Raw genomic sequence first — 21,294 nt, 5'->3', positions numbered from 1 at the left:
AGTTTGTTCAGGATGAGTTTACCTGCAAAGCCTGTGAACTAGGCTGGTGGCCTAATCCTGGATTGACAGGTAGGGACTGTTGATGTCTCATTGAAGTAAAAGTTAAAGCTAAATATGAGGCTCTTTCCTTACAAAATAAATAAATATGAAACACAAGAAGCTTCTGAGCAAAATCTAAAAATCGCCAGTTGATTCTATAATGGCTGGGATTGATTTCTTAGCATAAGAATATGGCTGGTAACAGCTCTGTATATTTTAGAGAAACCACTGTTATGTTTCCCGTCGGGACAACATAAACACCATAAGGTGATATTGTGAAACAGATGGCGGTTACCTTCAACAAACCATTTGCTTAAGAAGTGCATTTGAATTGTAGAATAAAAATGTAAATGCAGTTTTCTATCTGTTGTGGTAACTCCACACTTCCTAAATGTATACATGATTGACAATCCATTTCAAAATGCACATTGTTTGAGTTTACAGTGCATATTGAAATCCAAACATGAATGGATGTCACGTTTTCTACAATTAACAGTCCTCACCTCTGTACAACTTTTATAATCTGATTAAGTGTGTCACTCGACAATTAAGCATTCCCTGAAGTAGTATGAACAGGGCAGAATTAAAAAATAAATCATTATTCCTGGGTTTGCATATTCAGTACTAGTCTAATATTGCATTTAGTTCTAAATTATTAAGTTCATTAACACAGTAGATTAAAGGTGATTTTGCACCTACTATGTTGTGTTGTAAACATAACATTAGGAACATCATCCCTAATAATGCCCATGAATAGTAATTCAGTCATGTCAGATTTTCACTTGTTCATATTAATTTGAAGCCTACAGTTAAGTGACAGAAGTGGGGATTAATAGATGTGCTTTGTTTCCATGACAGAAAAAGCTCTTAGAAGTTTCTATGCTTTCTTTATATGTTATTGAGGAAATAATGATACAGATCTGCTAAATTTGCAGTTAATGTTTTGTCCAGGATGAACAGCACACTTTAAAGATCTAAGAATGTTAGTGAATGCTTATTTTGACATGTGCAAGGACACACTAATACAGAAAATACAGCTTATACGTCAGACTCTGAATATGTAATAATGTGAGAAAGATCTTAGGCACCTTAGAATATTAGAACTGCACAATAGCATTTCTCTACATATAAAATGCATGTCAGTGTGGGAATTGCCGGGAGTTAAATAGGGCCAAGGTCCATTCATGGTGTAGTTGGTGTAGTACGATTGGACACCAATCAGTATTTCAGTCGGGACCACGGAGTCTAGTGGTCAGTCAAGTTAAGAGTACTAACACTCACAAAAGAACTCATAGATTCACTAATACGTGAGCTGTTTGCAAGGTCATGCGTCTTTAGATTTTGCACGTTTCAGACAAGGGGATGCAGGTTAACTTGCATGTCCTCCCCTGAAAAGCACAATATGTTTTACCCCCAATACATTATGAGAAAATAAACAGGGTTCCCAGGACCCATATTTACCAAGTCGGGGTCAATGATTTTCCCCATTCCCCTACATCTGCATGATGGGGCAAGGGTAGTTAATAAAGCAAACCCTGGGGTGGTAAATTGACCTGTATACCCTCCTAAAGGAGGCATGGATCTCAAGCTGTGCCTTCCCTTCACCCCCATCCCATACCCAGTAAAATCAGGCGTTAAAATGAAAAGACTACCTCATTTTAAAGTTGCAGACAACCTACAGGTTAATGAATTTGCAAGTTTTCTGCTTCTTTAAACATGCATACACTTGCATCTCCTTCATGCCTGTGCTTGGTGGCCAGTCCTGTTCAGAGACCAAGGTTGCATGGAAAAGTGTTGTTAACAGTTGGGGCACAGTGGTGAAAAAGAGAAAATATTCTCAAAAAAGCTAAAATAACAGGCATATAATGTACGCTAGTAGAAATGCCTTACACCAAAGTGATTGCTCACTAACATATCACACATTAGAATGTTGTTAGGCTTGTTTTACCATAAGTAGAAACCAAAAGTAGGTCATTTTATATATCTTACATATTGTTCACATTACACTCATTACATAAAGTCATATCTTCTGTTTCCCGTAGGCTGCGAGCCCATAGTTGTCAAATATCTGCAATGGAGCGACATAGAATCCATGATTGCGGTGGCCTTTTCATGTGTGGGAATCCTCGTTACAATGTTTGTCACCTTAATCTTCATCCTTTATAGGGACACACCTGTGGTTAAATCTTCAAGTCGAGAGCTCTGTTTCATTATACTGGCTGGTATTTTTCTTGGCTACATATGCCCATTCACGCTGATAGCCAAACCAACCACCACCTCATGTTACCTGCAACGTTTGTTGGTAGGCCTTTCCTCAGCCATGTGTTATTCTGCTTTGGTGACCAAAACTAATCGTATTGCTCGTATACTAGCTGGAAGCAAAAAGAAGATCTGCACACGCAAGCCCCGTTTTATGAGTGCCTGCGCACAGGTTGTAATTGCTTCAGTACTGATTAGCATGCAGCTTACACTGGTAGTTACCCTAATAATAATGGAACCTCCTATGCCTGTAGTATCCTACCCAAGCATTAAGGAAGTGTACTTGATTTGTAATACTAGCAATCTAGGTGTCGTGGCCCCTGTAGGCTACAATGGACTTCTCATCATGAGCTGTACCTATTATGCCTTCAAGACTCGTAATGTTCCAGCTAATTTTAATGAGGCTAAATACATTGCATTCACCATGTACACCACTTGCATCATCTGGCTGGCATTTGTCCCCATTTACTTTGGAAGCAACTACAAAATTATCACTACGTCTTTTGCAGTCAGCCTTAGTGTAACAGTAGCCTTGGGCTGTATGTTCACTCCCAAGATGTATATAATTATTGCCAAACCCGAAAGGAACGTTCGCAGTGCTTTCACTACTTCTGATGTTGTGCGCATGCACGTTGGGGATGGAAAAACACCCTGCAGGTCAAACACTTTCCTGAGTATTTTTAGAAGAAAGAAACCCATTGCTGGAAAAACAAAGTGAGTACATAATTTTTAGACCTTTTTGAAATGGTGTCCACTATGGGATTATGGCAAGCAATTCCAGTCAATATGCTTTGTCTACTATGGTATTATGGCAAGCTAGTCCAGTAAATATTTTAGTAAAAACAAGTTACAGAGGATGTATGTGAATTAAAAATCTGGTGTGTAGTATCTGTGTGATTTTATTCACTGATGATTCACCTGAATTCATTTACCAGTTAATGGGTTTTCCTCACGCTCTTGTTTTGTTTGTATTTCCACTCCTTTTGTCTTGTCTCCCTTACCTCCTTTTTCTTCCATTTCTCCCCCTTCCTCTATCATTTTTCTGCTCTCCCCTTCCCAGTGTAAAAAAAAATCTTATTTGACATTCATTAACTTTTTAAATTTAATTTTATACCCGGTACTACCATACATCTCAGTGAGTTCCTTAATGGTGCCTCTATGGTTTGTTGCTCAGTCATACTGTATATCACATCACAGAACAGGCAGATCATGTCCTTTGTTACAGTATGGACCCTGGCATCAAAGTAGAGTTGCCTCTCATCTCAGAATAAAGAGGTGAATCACAGGGCACATAGTTATGTCCTGGCAAATACTGGGCTAGTTGCAATGTTAATCCACATTCCTCAGGTGGGGTAACTAGGCATCCTTTGGACAACTGAAAATTACTTAATGATGTCCTTAGCAGGGCCATAGAGTGACCATGACAGCAGTGAGCATATGGAAGGACGACATTCAGTATGAGTGCGGAAGATGGTTGATGTGCCACACATACTTGAGATGTGCATGTGCTGGAGATTTATAGACTAAAGAGAGAGGACCCCCTGTCTGTGCAGATTCCATGGAAAGCAGAGGGTGACTGACACTATTATAGGTATATAATCCATTCTTCTGATGCAGCTACTGGGGGTCCAAATGTCATCACCTTCAGACAGTTAATGGATTTTCCTTACTCTCTTTATACTCTTCCCTTGTTTTATTTGTATTTCCACTCCTTTTGTCTCTCTTCCCTCTTTCTTTTCTCCTTTCTCTATTTTCTCTGTTTGGTCTCTCTCATCTCCTTTGTCTTTGGTTTCTACCCCTCCTTTATCATTTCTCTACTTTCCGTTTTCTGTTTATGTCCTCCTCCTCCCTTCTTTCTATCCTTTTTATTTTCCCTTTTTTCATATTTTATTTATTTTCTCTCCTTTCTTCCTCATCCTTTGTCTTTTCTATCCTGTATCTCCTTTTTCTCAACTAAGCATTTTAGCATTTTAGTGTCCTAAGCATTTTGTCGCTTGAGACACTATGACCTAACCACCCCTTCACATACGACAGACACAACCTCTCATGGACTGTCTAGGAAGTGGTTTGGCAAAAGGTGGCAACTCTACATCCAAGGGAGATACTAATGCCTCCATTGGTCAACCAAGATATGGGACTACAATTTGTAGTCTCTACTACATCACTCAACAAACACACTCAACCCAACAACTACACTACTGTTATTTGAAGACATTAAATTGCTACATATATCCCTCTATATGAATATATGAATAAGTCATGGTTTATGAAGCTAGCTTTGCCATAAAGTTGTAAACTTATTTGATTTTTTGGTATAATTCACCAAACGTACATTATATTGACTGGTGTTGGAAATGACAAACCATAGAATTAAATGCGTAATGATATAATGTTTAATTACATTCTGGCGTAATACTAGAGATCTTGTCTGAGAGTTCAAGTTGTGTATATCAAGTATCATGTCCCTGTCTGGTGCATGGAAATGTCTATAAGAGGTAGAAATGAGAACTTATTTCTCAGGCTCAATGATTAGTCATGTGTTTCATTAGTATCATTAGGTACTAAATTTCAGTTTCAGATCATGTTCTGCAGAAGACTTCTTATGACATGGAATTTCCAAAAGAGAACACGGATCTTATCAACAATGGACTGGATCAAAGAGGACCAATTTATTACTATGAATAAACAATGGATTGTTAACTTGTTTTCATGGATTTTGCATGATCACTAATTTATTGTTTGACCTAATGAACAAAAATCACAACTGGATGAGTAGACTTCTACTGAAAGTAGTATAACCTGAATTATTCGAAGATGTTTAGGATGTGCAAAAAAATATTATAAATAATGAATTTAGTAATGAATAAGTAAAAAGTGATTCAAAAAGGGCAAATGGACCTTATGATTATATCCTGTTGTCTTGTTATATCTATCCATGCTATGCTTTTTGGTTTACATGTACCACTAGAAAAACACTAATTGGTTAAAGTGGACCTGTTTGTAACCTTTTATGCTGAAAAAAAACAAGGGGTAACTTAGATAAATACCCACACCATTCAGAACTGGTGGAATTAAATACTTCTTAACTATTGCCATATATATACTGCACATTTGCATTTTTTTATTGATTTTCATAGGTGAGTTTACTCACTATTAAAAACAATAAATATGTATTATTAGTGCTTACAACAAAATTGGTGATGAAATGATTAATGATAATATATAGCCAGTAGAGAAGATATGGATTAAAAAAAAGACATCAAAAGGAACAATATGCATGGACAAATTTCACATTTGTAATATCCAAAGAATTACAAATTAGCCAATTTTAGCCATTTTCCTCCCTTCTTATTAATAATGTAGTAAACTGATGAAAATGTATAATCTGTCAACAATTTTATAAGGCTCTTTATAATGAGCTACAACATTCATTTCTCAAGTAGGGTTGATGGGGGATAGATTGGTAATTGAAGGACAGAGATCGTCCTAGTTAATGAAGTGCAGATATAAAAAGAATGGGCCACTGATTGCAGAGCTGTATGCTTATTAGTGACATCATAAATAATCCTAAAGGAACAATGTACAAATCCAAGTCATACAAGTATTTCAAAAGAAAAACAGAATATTTTTTCTTCCGGAGCAGTGTCTTTGCATAGGGTTGGGACAGCTGTGCATAGGGGCTATCCCCAAGCAGCCTTTGATGGGTGAGATGTGGACATGGGAGTGGGTGGGTCAGAAGCAGATACCCAGAGACCCAGGGAAGCTGTACTTGTAGAAAGATAGATAGATAGATAGATAGACAGATAGACAGACAGACAAATAAACACGTTTAAACTATCTAATACAACAAATCACTAAAATATTACAATGTGTTCCTTTTCAATGATAAGGCTAGATGGGCCATCTGGATCTTATCTGTGTTATAATAAATGTGCATATTATTATTATTATGCTAATAGGAATAATGGATGATCATATGCATTGCATTGCTAAATAAATTGGCACCATTGATTATTTGAAAATGGCAATAGGACTTTTTTGGATAAGAAACATATTTTACCTCTATTTTTTTTATAGCTGATTAGCTAATCATTCAGATTAATATACTTAGCTAAACATAATTTGAAATAGATTACATATATACATATGAGTCATCTAAAATAACATTTCATTATAGTTTAAGTAGCATTGATTAAAATTATTGGTTTTATTAACTAGGGGAAAGTGTGCATTTTAGCAGAGGTTTTCCTGTGCTATAATTATTCCTTACTCAGAATCCTAATGCTTCAGAATCTTAATGCTTCACTACTTATTCAGTAGAACAAGGATGGGGCTTTAAAAAAGGGTATTAACAGTAGTCATCAATAAATCTTACAAAATCCATGTAAAAAAAATAATGTGCATCAAAAATTTGTATTGAGAGAGGAAGTGTTTATGAGATGCAGTTAGGGTTGCCACAGCCGGTAATCAAGCCTTTGGATCAATGCAAAGCCGGCAGCCGGAACCAGGCAGAATATGCTAATGCAAATGCAGAGCCATGCCTAGGCAGGTGTGCAGGGTGCAACGTACCCAGGCGCTCTAAATAGCAACTGGCACAGATGCGTTCCTGAGTCTCCCTACCTTCTCCACCAACTGCTTCCGCATCTCTGTCTCCTTTCCTGCAGCTTCGCTTCTTCTCTTGCCTCTTCCTCTTCAGTCTTTTTTCTTCATCTGCTTCTCCCGGTATCAGCTTGGTTGACCAGGTTTCCAGAGCGCTTCCCCAAAAGGGCAGAACCTCTGTACACACCCCCTCCTTCAATTGGTGAAACGGGGAGAGGCTGTCCATGTGGCGCCACCCTTATGTGGAAGCACTCTAGGAGGCCTTGTCAACCGAGCTGATAACACGGAGATGCGGATAAAGAAAGAAGACACAAGAAAAAGACGAAATAGACAGAAGAAAAAGAGGCAAGAGAAGAAGTGGAACGGTTGCAAAGGTGACAGGGAAGTGGTCAGTGCACAAAGTATGGAAACATTGAGAGAAAGTGGAAGCATGCTATTGTGCACAGGGGCACAGTCATGCCGGAACAGGAAGGGGCTTTTCCCAACCCAGTGCCACAAAATTGGAAGCATCCATTTGTTTAAAATGTCTTTGTATCATGTAGCATTAACATTACTCTTTACTGGAACTGAGGACCCTAACCCAAACCTAGAAAAACAACCCCAGACCATTATCCCTCCCCACCAAACTTTAGAGTAGGCACTATGCATTCCGGTAGGTAGTGTTCTCCTGGCATCCGTCAAATTCAAATTCAGCCAGTTTGTCTATGGAGGTTGCATATCTATGCACTTGATTGTCCACACCTGTTAGCAATGCATGTGGCTGAAACACCTAAATTCAATAATTAGGAGGGTTTTCCACATAATTTTAGTCATAAAGTATATTTCCATTCTCTGGCAAAGTAACAGCTAAATCTAATTTTCTGCCTCTTTTTCCTCAGTTGTTATACTCAGCAGTGGGTTGACAGGAGGAATCATATACTACAATGCAACTGTATAGTAGATTGTAAACATAGACCAAACATGATTCAGACAAATGTTTTCTTTCTTTTTGGTCCACCCATTTTTGGACAACGAATTTCAGTTCCTGCCCTTTTCATTTGGACGCAATTCAGAGGGCCTTTTCCATTTGGAAACTTAATTCAATCAGATCTGGTTTTTTTTGTTGCTTCATTTTCGTTTATTTGGTTGTGGGTCCCTCCTCAATTTTGGACATTTCAATTTTCAAATTGGCAAATTTTTTATTAAAATTAATCAATGCAGAAGTCTACTGTATAGATACAGGCATACAAAACCATGCATTCTCTCTATTCTAGTCTCTCTCTAGAACAATATTTTCAAATTAGTTTAGTATGTTTTTTTCATGGAACAGTCACCCCAATAACAAAGGCCTAAAATACCAATAGTTTTTAATGTTATTTCTATATGTTCCTTAATTCTTTTATTTACAGTATCTCACAAAAGTGTACACCGCTCACGTTTTTGTAAATATTTTATTATATCTTTTTATGTGACAACACTGCAGAAATGACACTCTGCTACAATGTAAAGTAGTGAGTGTACAGCCTGTATAACATTGTACATTTGCTGTCCCTTCAAAATAACTCAACACACAGCCATTAATGTCTAAACCTTGGCAACAAAAGTGAGTACACCCCTAAGTGGAAATGTCCAAATTGGGCCCAAAGTGTCAATATTTTGTGTGGCCACCATTATTTCCCAGCACTGCCTTAACCCTCTTGGGCATGGAGTTCACCAGAGCGTCACAGGTTGCCACTGGAGTCCTCTTCCACTCCTCCATGATGACATCACAGAGCTGGTGGATGTTAGAGATCTTGCGCTCCCACCTTCTGTTTGCGGATGCCCCACAGATGCTCACTAGAGTTTAGGTCTGGAGACATACTTGGCCAGTCCATCACCTTTACCCTCAGCTTCTTTAGCAAGGCAGTGGTCGTCTTGTAGTTGTGTTTCGGGTCGTTATCATGTTGGAATACTGCCCTGCGGCCCAGTCTACAAAGGGAGGGGCTCATGCTCTGCTTCAGTATGTCACAGTACATGTTGGCATTCATGGTTCCCTCAATGAACTGTAGCTCCCCAGTGCCGGCAGCACTCATGCAGGCCCAGACCATGACATTCCCACTACCATGCTTGACTGTAGGCAGGACACACTGGTCTTTGTACTCCTCACCTGGTTGCTGCCACACACGCTCGACACCATCTGAACGAAATAAGTTTATCTTGGTCTCATCGGACCACAGGACATGGTTCCAGTAATCCACATCCTTAGTCTGCTTGTTTTCAGCAAACTGTTTGCGGGCTTTCTTGTGTATCATCTTTAGAAGAGGCTTCCTTCTGGGACGACAGCCATGCAGACCAATTTGATGCAGTGTGCGGCATATGGTCTGAGCACTCACAGGCTGACCCCCCCACACCTTTAAACTCTGCAGCAATGCTGGCAGCACTCATTCGTCTATTTCCCAAAGACAACCTCTGGATATGACGCTGAGCATGTGCACTCAACTTCTTTGGTCGAACATGGCGAGGCCTGTTCTGAGTGGAACTTGTCCTATGAAACTGCTGTATGGTCTTGCTCACCGTGCTGCAGCTCAGTTTCAGGGTCTTGGCGATCTTCTTCTAGCCTAGGCCATCTTTATATAGAGCAACAATTCTTTTTTTCAGATCCTCATTTCTTTGCCATGAGGTGCCATGTTGAACTTCCAGTGACCAGTATGAGAGAGTGTGAGAGCGATAACACCAAATTTAACAAACCTGCTCCCCATTCACACCTGAGACCTTGTAACACTAATGAGTCACATGACACGTGGGAGGAAAAATGGCTAATTGGGCCCAATTTGGACATTTCCACTTAGGGGTGTACTCACTTTTGTTGCCAAGGTTTAAACTTTTAATACACTGTTATACAGGCTGTACACTCACTACTTTACATTGTAGCAGAGTGTCATTTCTTCAGTGTTGTCACATGAAAAGATATAATAAAATATTTACAAAAATTTGAGGTGTACTCACTTTTGTGAGATACTTTATATATTCATATGGAGCCTCATTTTCATAATCCCAATCTCACTTTACACCTCGCTATTCGCTGGACACAAATCTGGTATCCAGTTATTGCCTGATTTTCACTACGTAGAGGGAAGGTTTTCTGGTCTCCAGTGCTTCTCTCTAGTATCTCAAATGTCTGGTTTCTCCATCCTTCTTGTTGCTAATTACTCAAGCAGCTCTCTCCCCTAATTACTAGCTCCTTGACTCACACAGTAAATCCAATACTTAATGTCTGAAAAAAATTCAGTTCCATTATTATACTTCGATACACAGGGCCACCAAGTGAGGCATATGTTTTGTGCTGTTATGTTAGGTAGTAGTTAATACCAAAAATAACAACAGAAGGTCCAGTATTTGCAAGAAATAAAATAAGGCTTGATATGTCTTAACATTTAAACATTTGTACATAGTGCTTAATACAATACATATATTTAAGTGGCCTGACGAGAATTGACAGACTATGACAAACCGATACATTAGGTGGAGAGAGCTTTAGATAAATATATTAGACAAACACCATAGTCTCTAATTATGATGCCTTGAGGTAAACATTAGAATAGTTTAGTTTTAATCACCCAGCCTGACTAATAAATTAAAATAATTAAAAATACAAAAAAAAAAAAGAAAAGTCTATGTTGGAAAAGATTGCATTGAACAAGCAGGACGCAATTGGCATTGCAATAAAGAAACAACTCAATGTGGTGTTTGAGCAGGGATGGTTATGGCCGACAACAATGGCAGCTTCAGGTCTTCAGATAGATGATGTTAATTGAAGCAAAATAAAATAACATATTTTTTTGTTAATACTTACCTACATGCACTCTATTTTATGTTTATAGGAGAAAAACATATATTTGTCCATGGGACTTCGCCTTTTAATTCTTCTTTATTTAATAGTGAATGAACATAAATGAAATGCACAATTAATTAAAGGCTGTGTTAAATGCTGTCTCTTAATAGTTAAATGTAGTTCCTTTAAAACCCAATATTACATTTGCAATATAGTATTAATATGTGCTATAAATGTTTGTTGCTTTCATTCAGTTCTCTCGATAGATACATAGATACTGTTAAATGTGGGATTGAATGTATAAATGTTTGAATTTAGCTGCAGTAGCCTTTAAAGGCAAAAATATTCATGTTACCATGGAAGTTAAAGGCTTTGTTACACATAGTGAAACCGACTGAGCAGATGTCTGTAATAGTAATGTTAAATTATGGTGTTGAAGACGGAAACGGATGCTGAATAGTGTTCCAGCTGCACTACCTCAGTATCACAGAAAAGTACTCAATCAGCTGAAAGAATTAATTACAGCTTGAGATATGTTGCCAAATTCATAGCATTCTTCAAAATTTGCTAAAATGTGATCATTCTACTTGGAGTCCAAAAAAATGTTCACTGTACACATACAAATGCTAGCTAAAGTTTTAATCAAAATGTAAATTCTGTTTGAAACATCTTTATGGATTTGTCAAATATTATTAATCAACACTCATTCACTAAATAAATATTTGTATTTCCAGTCACTGCAAGAACTTATTGATGCTAATTAAATTAGAAAGAAAAATAATTTTAATAAGACTGGAATTTGTTTGCCAGGGATAGGCATGGTTAGATATTAGTGCCAAATGTCATGACTCGGATTGCTGTGTTTCCAATTACTATAACTATTACTATTGTGAACAGATGTCCTGCTGTTGTTGCTGAATCTCTTTGTCAAGTGGTGACGTTCAATCAATAAGTGCCACTCATAAACCAAAATTTATAGGGGAGCAATATGTATAATGCTATATATATATATATATATATATATATATATATACACACACATAGTAAATTAATTAAAAATATAGCCTTCACTAAGTTGGTTAAAAATGACCAGTGTACTCCCAACTATTTTAGATTTCAAGTATTGACCACATTATGAATAAACAGAAACATAGAATTTGATACAAGATAAGTAACACTCTGGCCCATCTAGTATATCTATTATTGCTCAAATAGACCCACGCTTTTAGTATGTAAGCGTGTGTTGGTGTGAGATTATGTGTGTCCAGGCCTGAAGGTGCCAGTCCTTCTCTGTCTACTGCTCCTGCCTGGTCTATTATTTTAGTTATCAGTCAAAAAATGATCTTAGTTAGTAAATCCATGCTGTTTTTGATCTTACGCTTCCACCAATTTTATGACAGACATTACGTATAATAAATAAATAGATGAAAGATTATAAAGTAATGCTTGCCTTTTTTTTTTTTTTTTTTGGTAGAATGTGCAGTCATCTTCTTGAGCTGTTCCTGAATATGAGAGACATTGATAACAAAAATTTAAAAAGCACACATAGATAATTATTTCTTCTTCTCTTCTGAAGTCAAAATCTATGGGCATTATGCAATTGTACATATTTTTGTCTATAACTTTTAACAGTGAGTAGCAGTAGAGAAGTGCTGACTGAGTGGCTCTGGAATACAAACTTATCTCAAATAAGCAACTGATTTCTACACATGTGCTGTATGATAAAGCACCACATATTTGATACAGAATAACATTACATAAAATGAGTGTTCCTAAACTACTTATCAGCTGTTGCAGTGTGGCTTTTTTACCAGAATTACTCTTGACTTTGCCATTACCTCTCTGGCTACTGGTTTGTCTAGTTTCCTTCCTCTACTCTTTCTCTTCCATGATCCTGAAATTATATCTAGTATTCTAAAATAAGTATTATAATATTATAAAATAATATTTTGTGTCAAATATTTAAATTGTGTGTATAGAGAAATAACCACTTGTTTGATATTTGTATGTTCTTATTTTTCATATATTTACATGTATTTATGTATTGCATTGTATTGGTTCTCACTCTCCTAATTAACTGAAGATGTAAAATGTTGAAAATGTTCTGCGTGTGTAAAATCTCGATTTTCTTAAAATAACCAATTTTATAAAATGATTTGTATCTGTGTAGCTTACATTTGATGATTACAACTGTCCATTGCCAATTCCCACGTTGTCTATGTACAGACGTTATATGCTATTGGATTTTAAGTATTTTTATGTCTTTTAGAGTAAATTGAAATCCTATTTTGGCAACTATCAGGCATGCTTTGTGTTATTATACTAAATGCAATTTACTTCATTTTAAACTAAGTACATTGTTATTTACTCTGCATGCATTTACTGCATGTAGCCGTTGTTAATGTGGGCAAAACTATGCAAGCATGGATACTAAACGAATTGATCCATACATTGTATTGCTTTAGTATGCTGATTATTCATGTCAGTATTGTGTGAAACATCTATTTTCTTTTTTCATATGTAGTGGCACATACATACTTCTCAACCCTCATCATTAATACCTGGTATTAGACATATAGAAAAATAAATTGTTAAAACAAAACTCCTCGAAAGCCACTCAACCCAAAATCAAAAACAGTATATCAAAAGTCCACAGAACAAAGTCCAGCAATAGTAGACACAAACTTTATCTACCAAATGGAGCCCTTAGCAACAGACCCCATAGTAATTCGATGTGAAGAATCAAGTTTCTGAATTGTTAAAACTCTTATTGCAATGGCTAAAGGTATACAACATTTTCCATTCAAGAAAACTTCTAAAATTACAATTTTATGGTTCATTTGTTCCACAGAATTACACAGTAAAGCAAAAGTGGAGTAAAGTAATATCAACATGTTTTAGAAATGTACATTATCTGTATGACAGTAAGAGCAGCCATCTTAAATCCTGTTCTTAATAAAAAAAAAAAAACTATAAATAAATATAGGAAATGATGCTTAAATATGCATTGGTAACATTTTTATACTCTTATACCAGGCCACAAAAAGATACTGCTGAAATGAAAGTTAAATGCTACCTTTTTACTGAGATAATAAAAGTAATGTAGTGACTAGACACTTGTTCTAGATCAAATGAAGAACTGCTTAAATATGAATGAACTTTCATCATTTGAAACTGTATGGTAAAAATGATAAAATATCATTCCAAGGGTGTAGTAAACTCATTTAGAGAAAATCATCCTTGACCTTTACCTTTCCTTAGCACTTCACACTGGTCATGTAGTAGTAGTAGTGGTAATCAGTAGTAGCTTCTATTACACAACTAGCTTTGGTTCCCATTGCAAACAGCTCACTTACATGCGCTATTTTTATTTTTGATGCAAAATATGTGCATGCTGTTTATTCAAATGCATCCATCTTTATTTTATTCATAGTTCTAACGGAAAGTCTGTGTCATGGTCTGAACCAGGTGGAAAACAAGTACAGAAGGGACAACACATGTGGCACAGACTCTCCATGCATGTGAAGACCAAGGACACAGGGTCAAGCCAGACAGCAGTGATCAAGCCTCTAACCAAAGGCTACCAGAATAAGGGCATTACATTTTCAGATATAAGCAGTAACACTTTGTACAATGTGGAGGAAGAGGAAGAAAATGAGCCAATAAGGTTTGATCCACCAAGTAGCCCTGCCATGGTGATTCACAGACGATTGAATGCAACTCCGCCGCCCTCTCAAGAGTTTGATGAAGTTTCAGCGTACTTGCCCGAACAAGTTTCTAAGAGTTTACCTTTCCAAAAGGCTCTCATGGATCAGCTTCATGGAGTGATCAATAAATTTTCCACGGATATTACAGAATTTAACTCAACTACTCCAATGGCAGACTTAGAAAATATTGTTGGTTCTATATATCCTTCTCAACATCTTCAGCAGCAGCAAGTGCTTCCACTTCAAATACAAACCTTTAGTGAAGTAATGAACTCTGTGGAAGGGGTGGAAAGTGAAAAACTAAACCTCATCCAGGATTACATGTATGATAGCACAGAAACTGCTGATGAAGACCTTGTTCCAAGCAAACTTGTATTGGATGATTCTCCTGCTTTGACACCACCATCCCCATTCCGGGATTCCGTAGCTTCTGGCAGCTCTGTACCTAGTTCACCTGTTTCAGAATCAGTGCTTTGCACACCTCCAAACGTGACATATGCTTCAGTTATGTTGAGGGACTACAAACAAACATCATCTACTTTGTAGGCAAAAAAACCTGAAAATAAACCTTGTTTTTATGCAGCAACACAGGGCTTGCCTGGTGGTGGAAACTGAAAGGACTACATTTATTGCATGTGTATTACAGAGAAAAGCAATTATTAAGTGTCCTATACTAAAACTGACTTTTAAGAGGGCTCCAAGTCTAAAATGTTTTGTTGTGTTACTTACTCACTGTATTAAGTCAAACAGATGCAGTATTAAAAAAAGCACAATATTGTAACTTAAAAAAAGATCAAAAAGTAAAATTATTTATCAGTTTTACTGTTTGACAATTTACATAATGAATGATCACAATATGACCTTCGTATGGGATTTGTACAGTAAAACAATATTTTAGTGTACATAGGCATGTAGATTACATAAATACAGTTGAAATCCAGTGGGTCATTCTTTAAAAGTACCATTAAAGGGTTTCGACAGACAAAAGGGTAATTTTTAGTCATTAGGAGAGTGATCTAGAGTATATTCATAGAATATTCTAATTTTACTAATTGTTGCCTTTTAATAAATAAGGAGGATTTAGATGTAATATAGTAAAGAAACAGGAGATTCTATTTTTTTTTTGCAAAATGAGATTTCCCAACAAATGATTGGTTGGCTAGTTGATTGCAGAATTACACCTAATGATATTTTGGAGCAAAAAAAGTGGAGAATTTATGTTTATATATCATTTTTTTCCCTTCTGAATTGTACGTTTAGTCCAACACTGAAGCCTTTAAGAGAAACTTTCCTGATGCCAAGGTTATATCATGTGATTGAACAAATGTTGCCTATATATAGCAAAGGATCACCAGAGCTGCTTATAAAGTGGACTCTACTCTGTAGGTAGCAACAATGAATACACAAACAGGGTCTCAGCGAGAGAGAGAGAGAGAGAGAGAGAGAAAACAGAAATAAAGAAAAGAACTGCTTTGACTCCACTGTTTCCCCTGTCTCTCTCACTGAGAGCCTTTTTGTATTGAACACATGTTGCACCTTGTTTAATACTGTATTATAATGTTAAAAAAATTGTAGAAATAAATACTGTACGTCACATGTTTATTAAGAATTATAGATAAAAAAGATGCCATCATCAGTTTGGCTATTCAGTGAGAGTTTATGTTTACAATGGAAATAATTGGGAAGTCCCCTATAATGTATTTAAAATCATTTATTGACTATTAGCAGGTGATATTGCAGTGCTTTCTACATTCTGAAAAATCACCACTACCAAAACAATCATCTATAACACACAAGTTTTAAAATTGTATATTTTTCATCAGTTTTATGTGAACAAGCTAATTTCTTTGTTACTTTGAACATCTAAATCTAGTGCACTTTTCAAACTTTGCAGGAGAACCACGTTTTTTTAGAACCCCATTATATGTGAATTTAAAAAATTTGTTTTACATGAATATGTAATTTAGTGATATCAGAAATTATTTTAAGCAAGGTCATCATCTATACCATAGCATAATGATTGTAATTAGTTTTGTATGCAGTAATAACTATTGAATCAATATTTGTCAATCAAAATCATTATGCCACAATTAATTCTCTTTATGATGATGCTACTTTAGTTACGACTTTAGCAGTTATTTTGGGGCAGGAAGCATATCTTAAAGTGTTTTTTTTTATATACAAAGCAAAGATTTTGTGAATGTTTTTCTTGTTGACTTTCTGATACACAAACTACATTGTTTGAATTTACAAATCTAGGGAACATGGGTAAAATATATATTTTTTTGTTTTTTTTATTGGTTGCTATGGTGATAAGATTTTTTTTCCAAAATACCCCACTATATACTCTATATATTTTTATTCACTGTGGAAGGAACAAAGGGAGGATGTCACTGTTGTGTCGCTCTGTGTTTAAGTCAGAATAAAGTATTAAAGATATTTATTCATTTGCTTCATATCAGCTGTTATAAGCCTTTAAGGTAACATGGAGCACTTTATGTCTAAACATGGTTGCTTTGAGGAAGCAGCCCAAATTGGTTTTTGCGTAGGAAATAGAAGGTTTGCAATAAATGTGAATTATATCAAAAACTGTATAGCAAAATTGTACAAAACATACTGCACTTTCCAGTATTTATTAAAAACCTTAAAATGTGCTAACGGACAAAATTATTTATACCTATTTTAACTGTTTTGAATGAAAATATGTCTTGTGTAAAGTTAAAACTCCTTCTCTGTGGCTTAATGTGAACCAATATACAGAACAACCAGACCATTTTACCTCAGTGTTGTCATATTATGCCCTATGGATTTTGTGTTGCATGTTTTTTTCCTTCAAATTATTTTGTTGGTTTTTTTGTATGTTATATCCTCTTTCAATTAATAACCATATCTGGGAACTGCCCAGTGTAGGCTACGCTGTACTCTTACCCTTTTGGGGTGTGGCTTGGTAAAAAGGCGGGGCTAACTCCAGTCTTTATTGGATAGGGAGTGGGAGGGAAGTGGGTGTGGACTGGGCACAGCCAATCACTGCTCCCCTGCCCGCTGAAAAAAGATGCTGACCCATGGAAACAGGGCTTCACCCGGAGACTCCGTGTCAATCCTGGAGAGTTCCCAGCTTTGGTAATAACCAAGTATAGTATTATATATAACCTGCCAAGGAAATAACATTTTTTTCTGGTGGCATCAATGAAGTATTTTTATTGCATTGTAGTGATTGCTTGTAATTGTTGTGGGGCCACAATATTTTGTATTTCATATGAGCAAATGAAATAAGTAAAAAACAGAACTCCATAAATAGTATTACAGCAACTTAACAAATATGAAAGCTGTCATAATTCATTATGTCTATGAATGTACAACAATCACATCAATCACAGAATAAAAAAATGAAAATCTTTTATATCTTGGGCTCATTTGTTATAGTAATATTTTTTTTTGTAAATATCCCACTGGTTTTGCTTGTCTAAATGCGGTCATCCACTTTGCTTAATAATAGCTTTAAATTGGATTTGTCTCTTTTCCCTTAATATGGATACAGAATATCTTGAGAGCAGTCATCTTAACTTAGGATTTATACGATTCCTTTTTATTACATTATACACTGTATGGATAATCAGGACATAATTCTTAATTCTGAGTTTAGGTGCTTCAATCAGACCCACTGCCACAGGTGTAAAAATCAAGCCACACAGTCGGGTCGTTTTGCAATAAGTAAGTCAGTCAGTTTGTGAAATTTCATCCTAGCTAGTTATTGCACAGTTAACGGTAAGTGGTATTATTGGAAAGTAGAAGCGTTTAGGAACAGCAGAAACTGTGCTATGAAGCAGAAGCCCACAAAGTCACACATCAGGGTCGCCGAGTGCTGAGGTACATGGTGCATAAAAGTCACCAACTCTCTTCTGATTCCATAGCTGAAGAGTTCCACACTTCCTCTGACATTAATATCAGCACAAAAACTGTGATGTGGAAGCTTCATGGAATGGGTTTCCACTACGGAGCAGCTGCATGCAAACATCATAACACAAAGTACAATGCCAAGCGTTGGATTGAGTGGTGTAACGCACGCTGCCATTGGAGTCTGGAGCAATGGAAAAGTGTTCTGTGTAGAGAAGAATCACACTTCTCTGTTTGGCAATCTGTTGGGCGAGCATGGGGTTGGCGAATGCCAGGCGAACGTTTCTGCCTGACTACATTGTGCCAACTGTAAAGTTTGGTAGATGGGGGATAATGGTCAAGTATTGGGCCCCTTACTTCCAGTGATGGGAAATCTTAATGTTTTAGCATACCAAGACATTTTGGACACTACTAGTCTCAGTCAGTACACTGTTAAACTGAGATACATTGTATCCAGCAGACACGTGGAGCTCCTCTACACTTTGGTGAGGACTATTTTGTGGTTTATATTATCTGTTTTGTCACTTAACCAGTGGAGTAGAGCACTGTCATTATTTCCATTTGCCTTCTATTTGATGTGTTCCAGTGAATTGTTTCATCGTTACTGTCACGGTCACGTCCTCGGGTCCTGTTAGCCGCGGGCGGGGGTCTGCTCGCAGATCACGGGGACCCGATACTTCTCCCTCCGGACCCGTGGTCGGCGAGCGGACTACCGCTCGCGGCGCACGGGCACCCGAGGGACGTACACGTTCTCTCCGTGCCGGCGGCGAACAGACCGACCGCCGACATGGGAGAAGGAGGGTCGGATCCGGGAACTCCTCGACGAGCAGATCTAAGGCTGCCCGTCTATGCAGGAGTTCCCAGAGGGCTTCCCTTACCTGCTGCCCGGCCGCCGGTCCGTCCACTAGGGGCGCAGCTACTCCTTCTGGCTGGTGCCGTGGACGTGATGGACGTCTGGAGGCGTGGCCTTGACTCTGCTCAGGGCGGGATCTTCTGTTTGGCGCCAGATTTATAAACCTTGCTGTCCTTTCTCAGGCACCCTGTTGTGGTCTTTGCCTGTGACTCTGAGTTTTGCTGCTGATCTTTGTTTTTGGACCCTTGCCTGCTTGACCACCCTTTTGCCTTGTGATTTTGTACCTCTGCTTACCTGCTCCTGTGTACCGACCCGGCTTGTCTGCTTACCTGCTCCTGTGTACCGACCCGGCTTGTCTGCTAACCTGCTCCTGTGTACCGACCCAGCTTGTCTGCTAACCTGCTCCTGTGTACCGACCCGGCTTGTCTGCTAACCTGCTCCTGTGTACCGACCCAGCTTGTCTGCTAACCTGCTCCTGTGTACCGACCCGGCTTGTCTGACATCCTCACCTGTACCTGTTTGCCATACTCAGTACTTACCTGCTACCTGTGTTCACGGAGAGTGTCTCTCTGTTGGGATCATCTAAGTCCTGGATTACCACTGTTTGGGGCTTCTCCCTATTCAGCAGTTTTCTGGGCAGAATAACTCCTGCGGTTAGTACCTCTAGTGATACATGAGCGACAGTTACTAAATGTGTCAGTGACATCTATACAGATGTTATTTTGAGGAAAGTAGATAAATCAATTACAAGGTAATTCATGATATTAGAACCACACAGTTAAAAAAAAATACTGGTATACCACAACTTCCATCACCACAACAGTAAACCTTCTGTCATTATATAGTGATCCAGACCCTGAGGGGGGTACTTATCATTATAGCAAGACACAGAAAGTGGTACTGCATATCTCCCATCATTATGTACTGTGCTAGACATTGATGTTGATACACCCTAACTCTCATCACTATATCCTGAGCCAGACACTGATGGTGGTACAGCATAACTCCCAATCTCACATAAGTATATTAATATCACCTTTGAATTTTATGTGCTGGGCCGTTGTTTCAAGCTTTCCTAGTTTTTACATCAAGTAGCTGTATTGTGTCCAATAATGATACATTATTAAGGGTCAGTTTTAGTATATAAAATGACCAGCTAGAAGTAACTATGAAAGGTTGGCCCATCAGAATGCACAATTAATTCATCACAGATCAACAAATTCAATTTTATGGTGTTAACAAAGCACAAATAAAAAAACAAACAAACAGAAAAGTGGAATAAAGTGGAATAAAGTAAAAAATGGACATTAGTATTCATGTTCGCACACCCAAGGCCAGCCATGGCTCCCAGATTGCACCCATAGGACTTACTGCAGTACCCAGATTGCACTCATAGGACTAACCAAGCACCCAGAATCCCCCCCTTCTCCCACTATCTACCCCCCCTCCACCTTCTCACAATGTAATTCACTTACCCTGCTGAAGTCCTGCGGTGGGAGCATGAGACCTCTGTCCTTCTGCTCTGCCTCGGTTTGCACAGCTTCACTGTTGAGCGCCAGGATACAGCGCCAGGCACCGCGACCGAAGCCTCAAACTCCTACCACCGCAGTCACGGCAGCAGGGGGGACAGAGGGGCGCTGAGCAGTTGCTGAAAACGTATTCATGAGCGACCGCTCGGCTCCCCCCTTTTAGCTTCATGATGTCAATATAGGTCAATATATAATTGTTCATGATGGTATTGAATGCCATTAAGGATTTAAGGGGTCAAATTAGTAAACTAGCACTCATTTCTATGTTAAATGCATTTATTGGAGTACTGTCTCATTCAGGCCTGGACTGGGAGAAAAAAAAAAAAAAAAGGCCCGGGCATTTCAGACTGAGCAGCCCATTTTTATTTTTTTTTTGTAAAGTAATTTTTATTTTGTCATTATAAGAGATGATTTCCAGAGGAACGCAAATACAGACATGACATAGCAGATACAATATGTAGAACAGAGCATCTCAAATAATCTTAATACAGGGGGTGATGGACATAAGAGAGCCAAAGTTTAAACAGTAGACTGCACCATGTCAATAGGCGTGAGTATTGGCGCCTACGTAACGAGGGCCCATAGAGGCACACAGAGAGCACATAGTATGCCGATACCGGCAGG

General features: G+C 37.8%; 1 protein-coding gene across 1 annotated transcript in view; it reads left to right on the top strand.

The window, feature by feature from the left end:
• Nucleotides 1–14,940, top strand: part of LOC149289880 (metabotropic glutamate receptor 1-like) — a 143,127-nt gene extending 128,187 nt beyond the window's left edge. Inside the window, exons 6-8 of the mRNA XM_089490142.1 lie at nt 1–69; nt 2,082–3,012; nt 14,121–14,940. The exon at nt 1–69 is cut by the window's left edge and continues 58 nt beyond it. Of these exons, the coding sequence (XP_089346268.1) occupies nt 1–69; nt 2,082–3,012; nt 14,121–14,940 (1,820 nt within the window). The remainder of the gene's footprint in view (nt 70–2,081; nt 3,013–14,120) is intronic.
• Nucleotides 14,941–21,294: the final 6,354 nt, after the last annotated feature.

The sequence above is a fragment of the Sceloporus occidentalis genome, unplaced genomic scaffold (assembly GCF_023333645.1).
Source record: "Sceloporus occidentalis isolate IW3139 unplaced genomic scaffold, rSceOcc1.0.p SCAF_42, whole genome shotgun sequence".
Taxonomy (NCBI): domain Eukaryota; kingdom Metazoa; phylum Chordata; class Lepidosauria; order Squamata; family Phrynosomatidae; genus Sceloporus; species Sceloporus occidentalis.
This window is presented reverse-complemented; position numbering and strand designations above follow the sequence as displayed.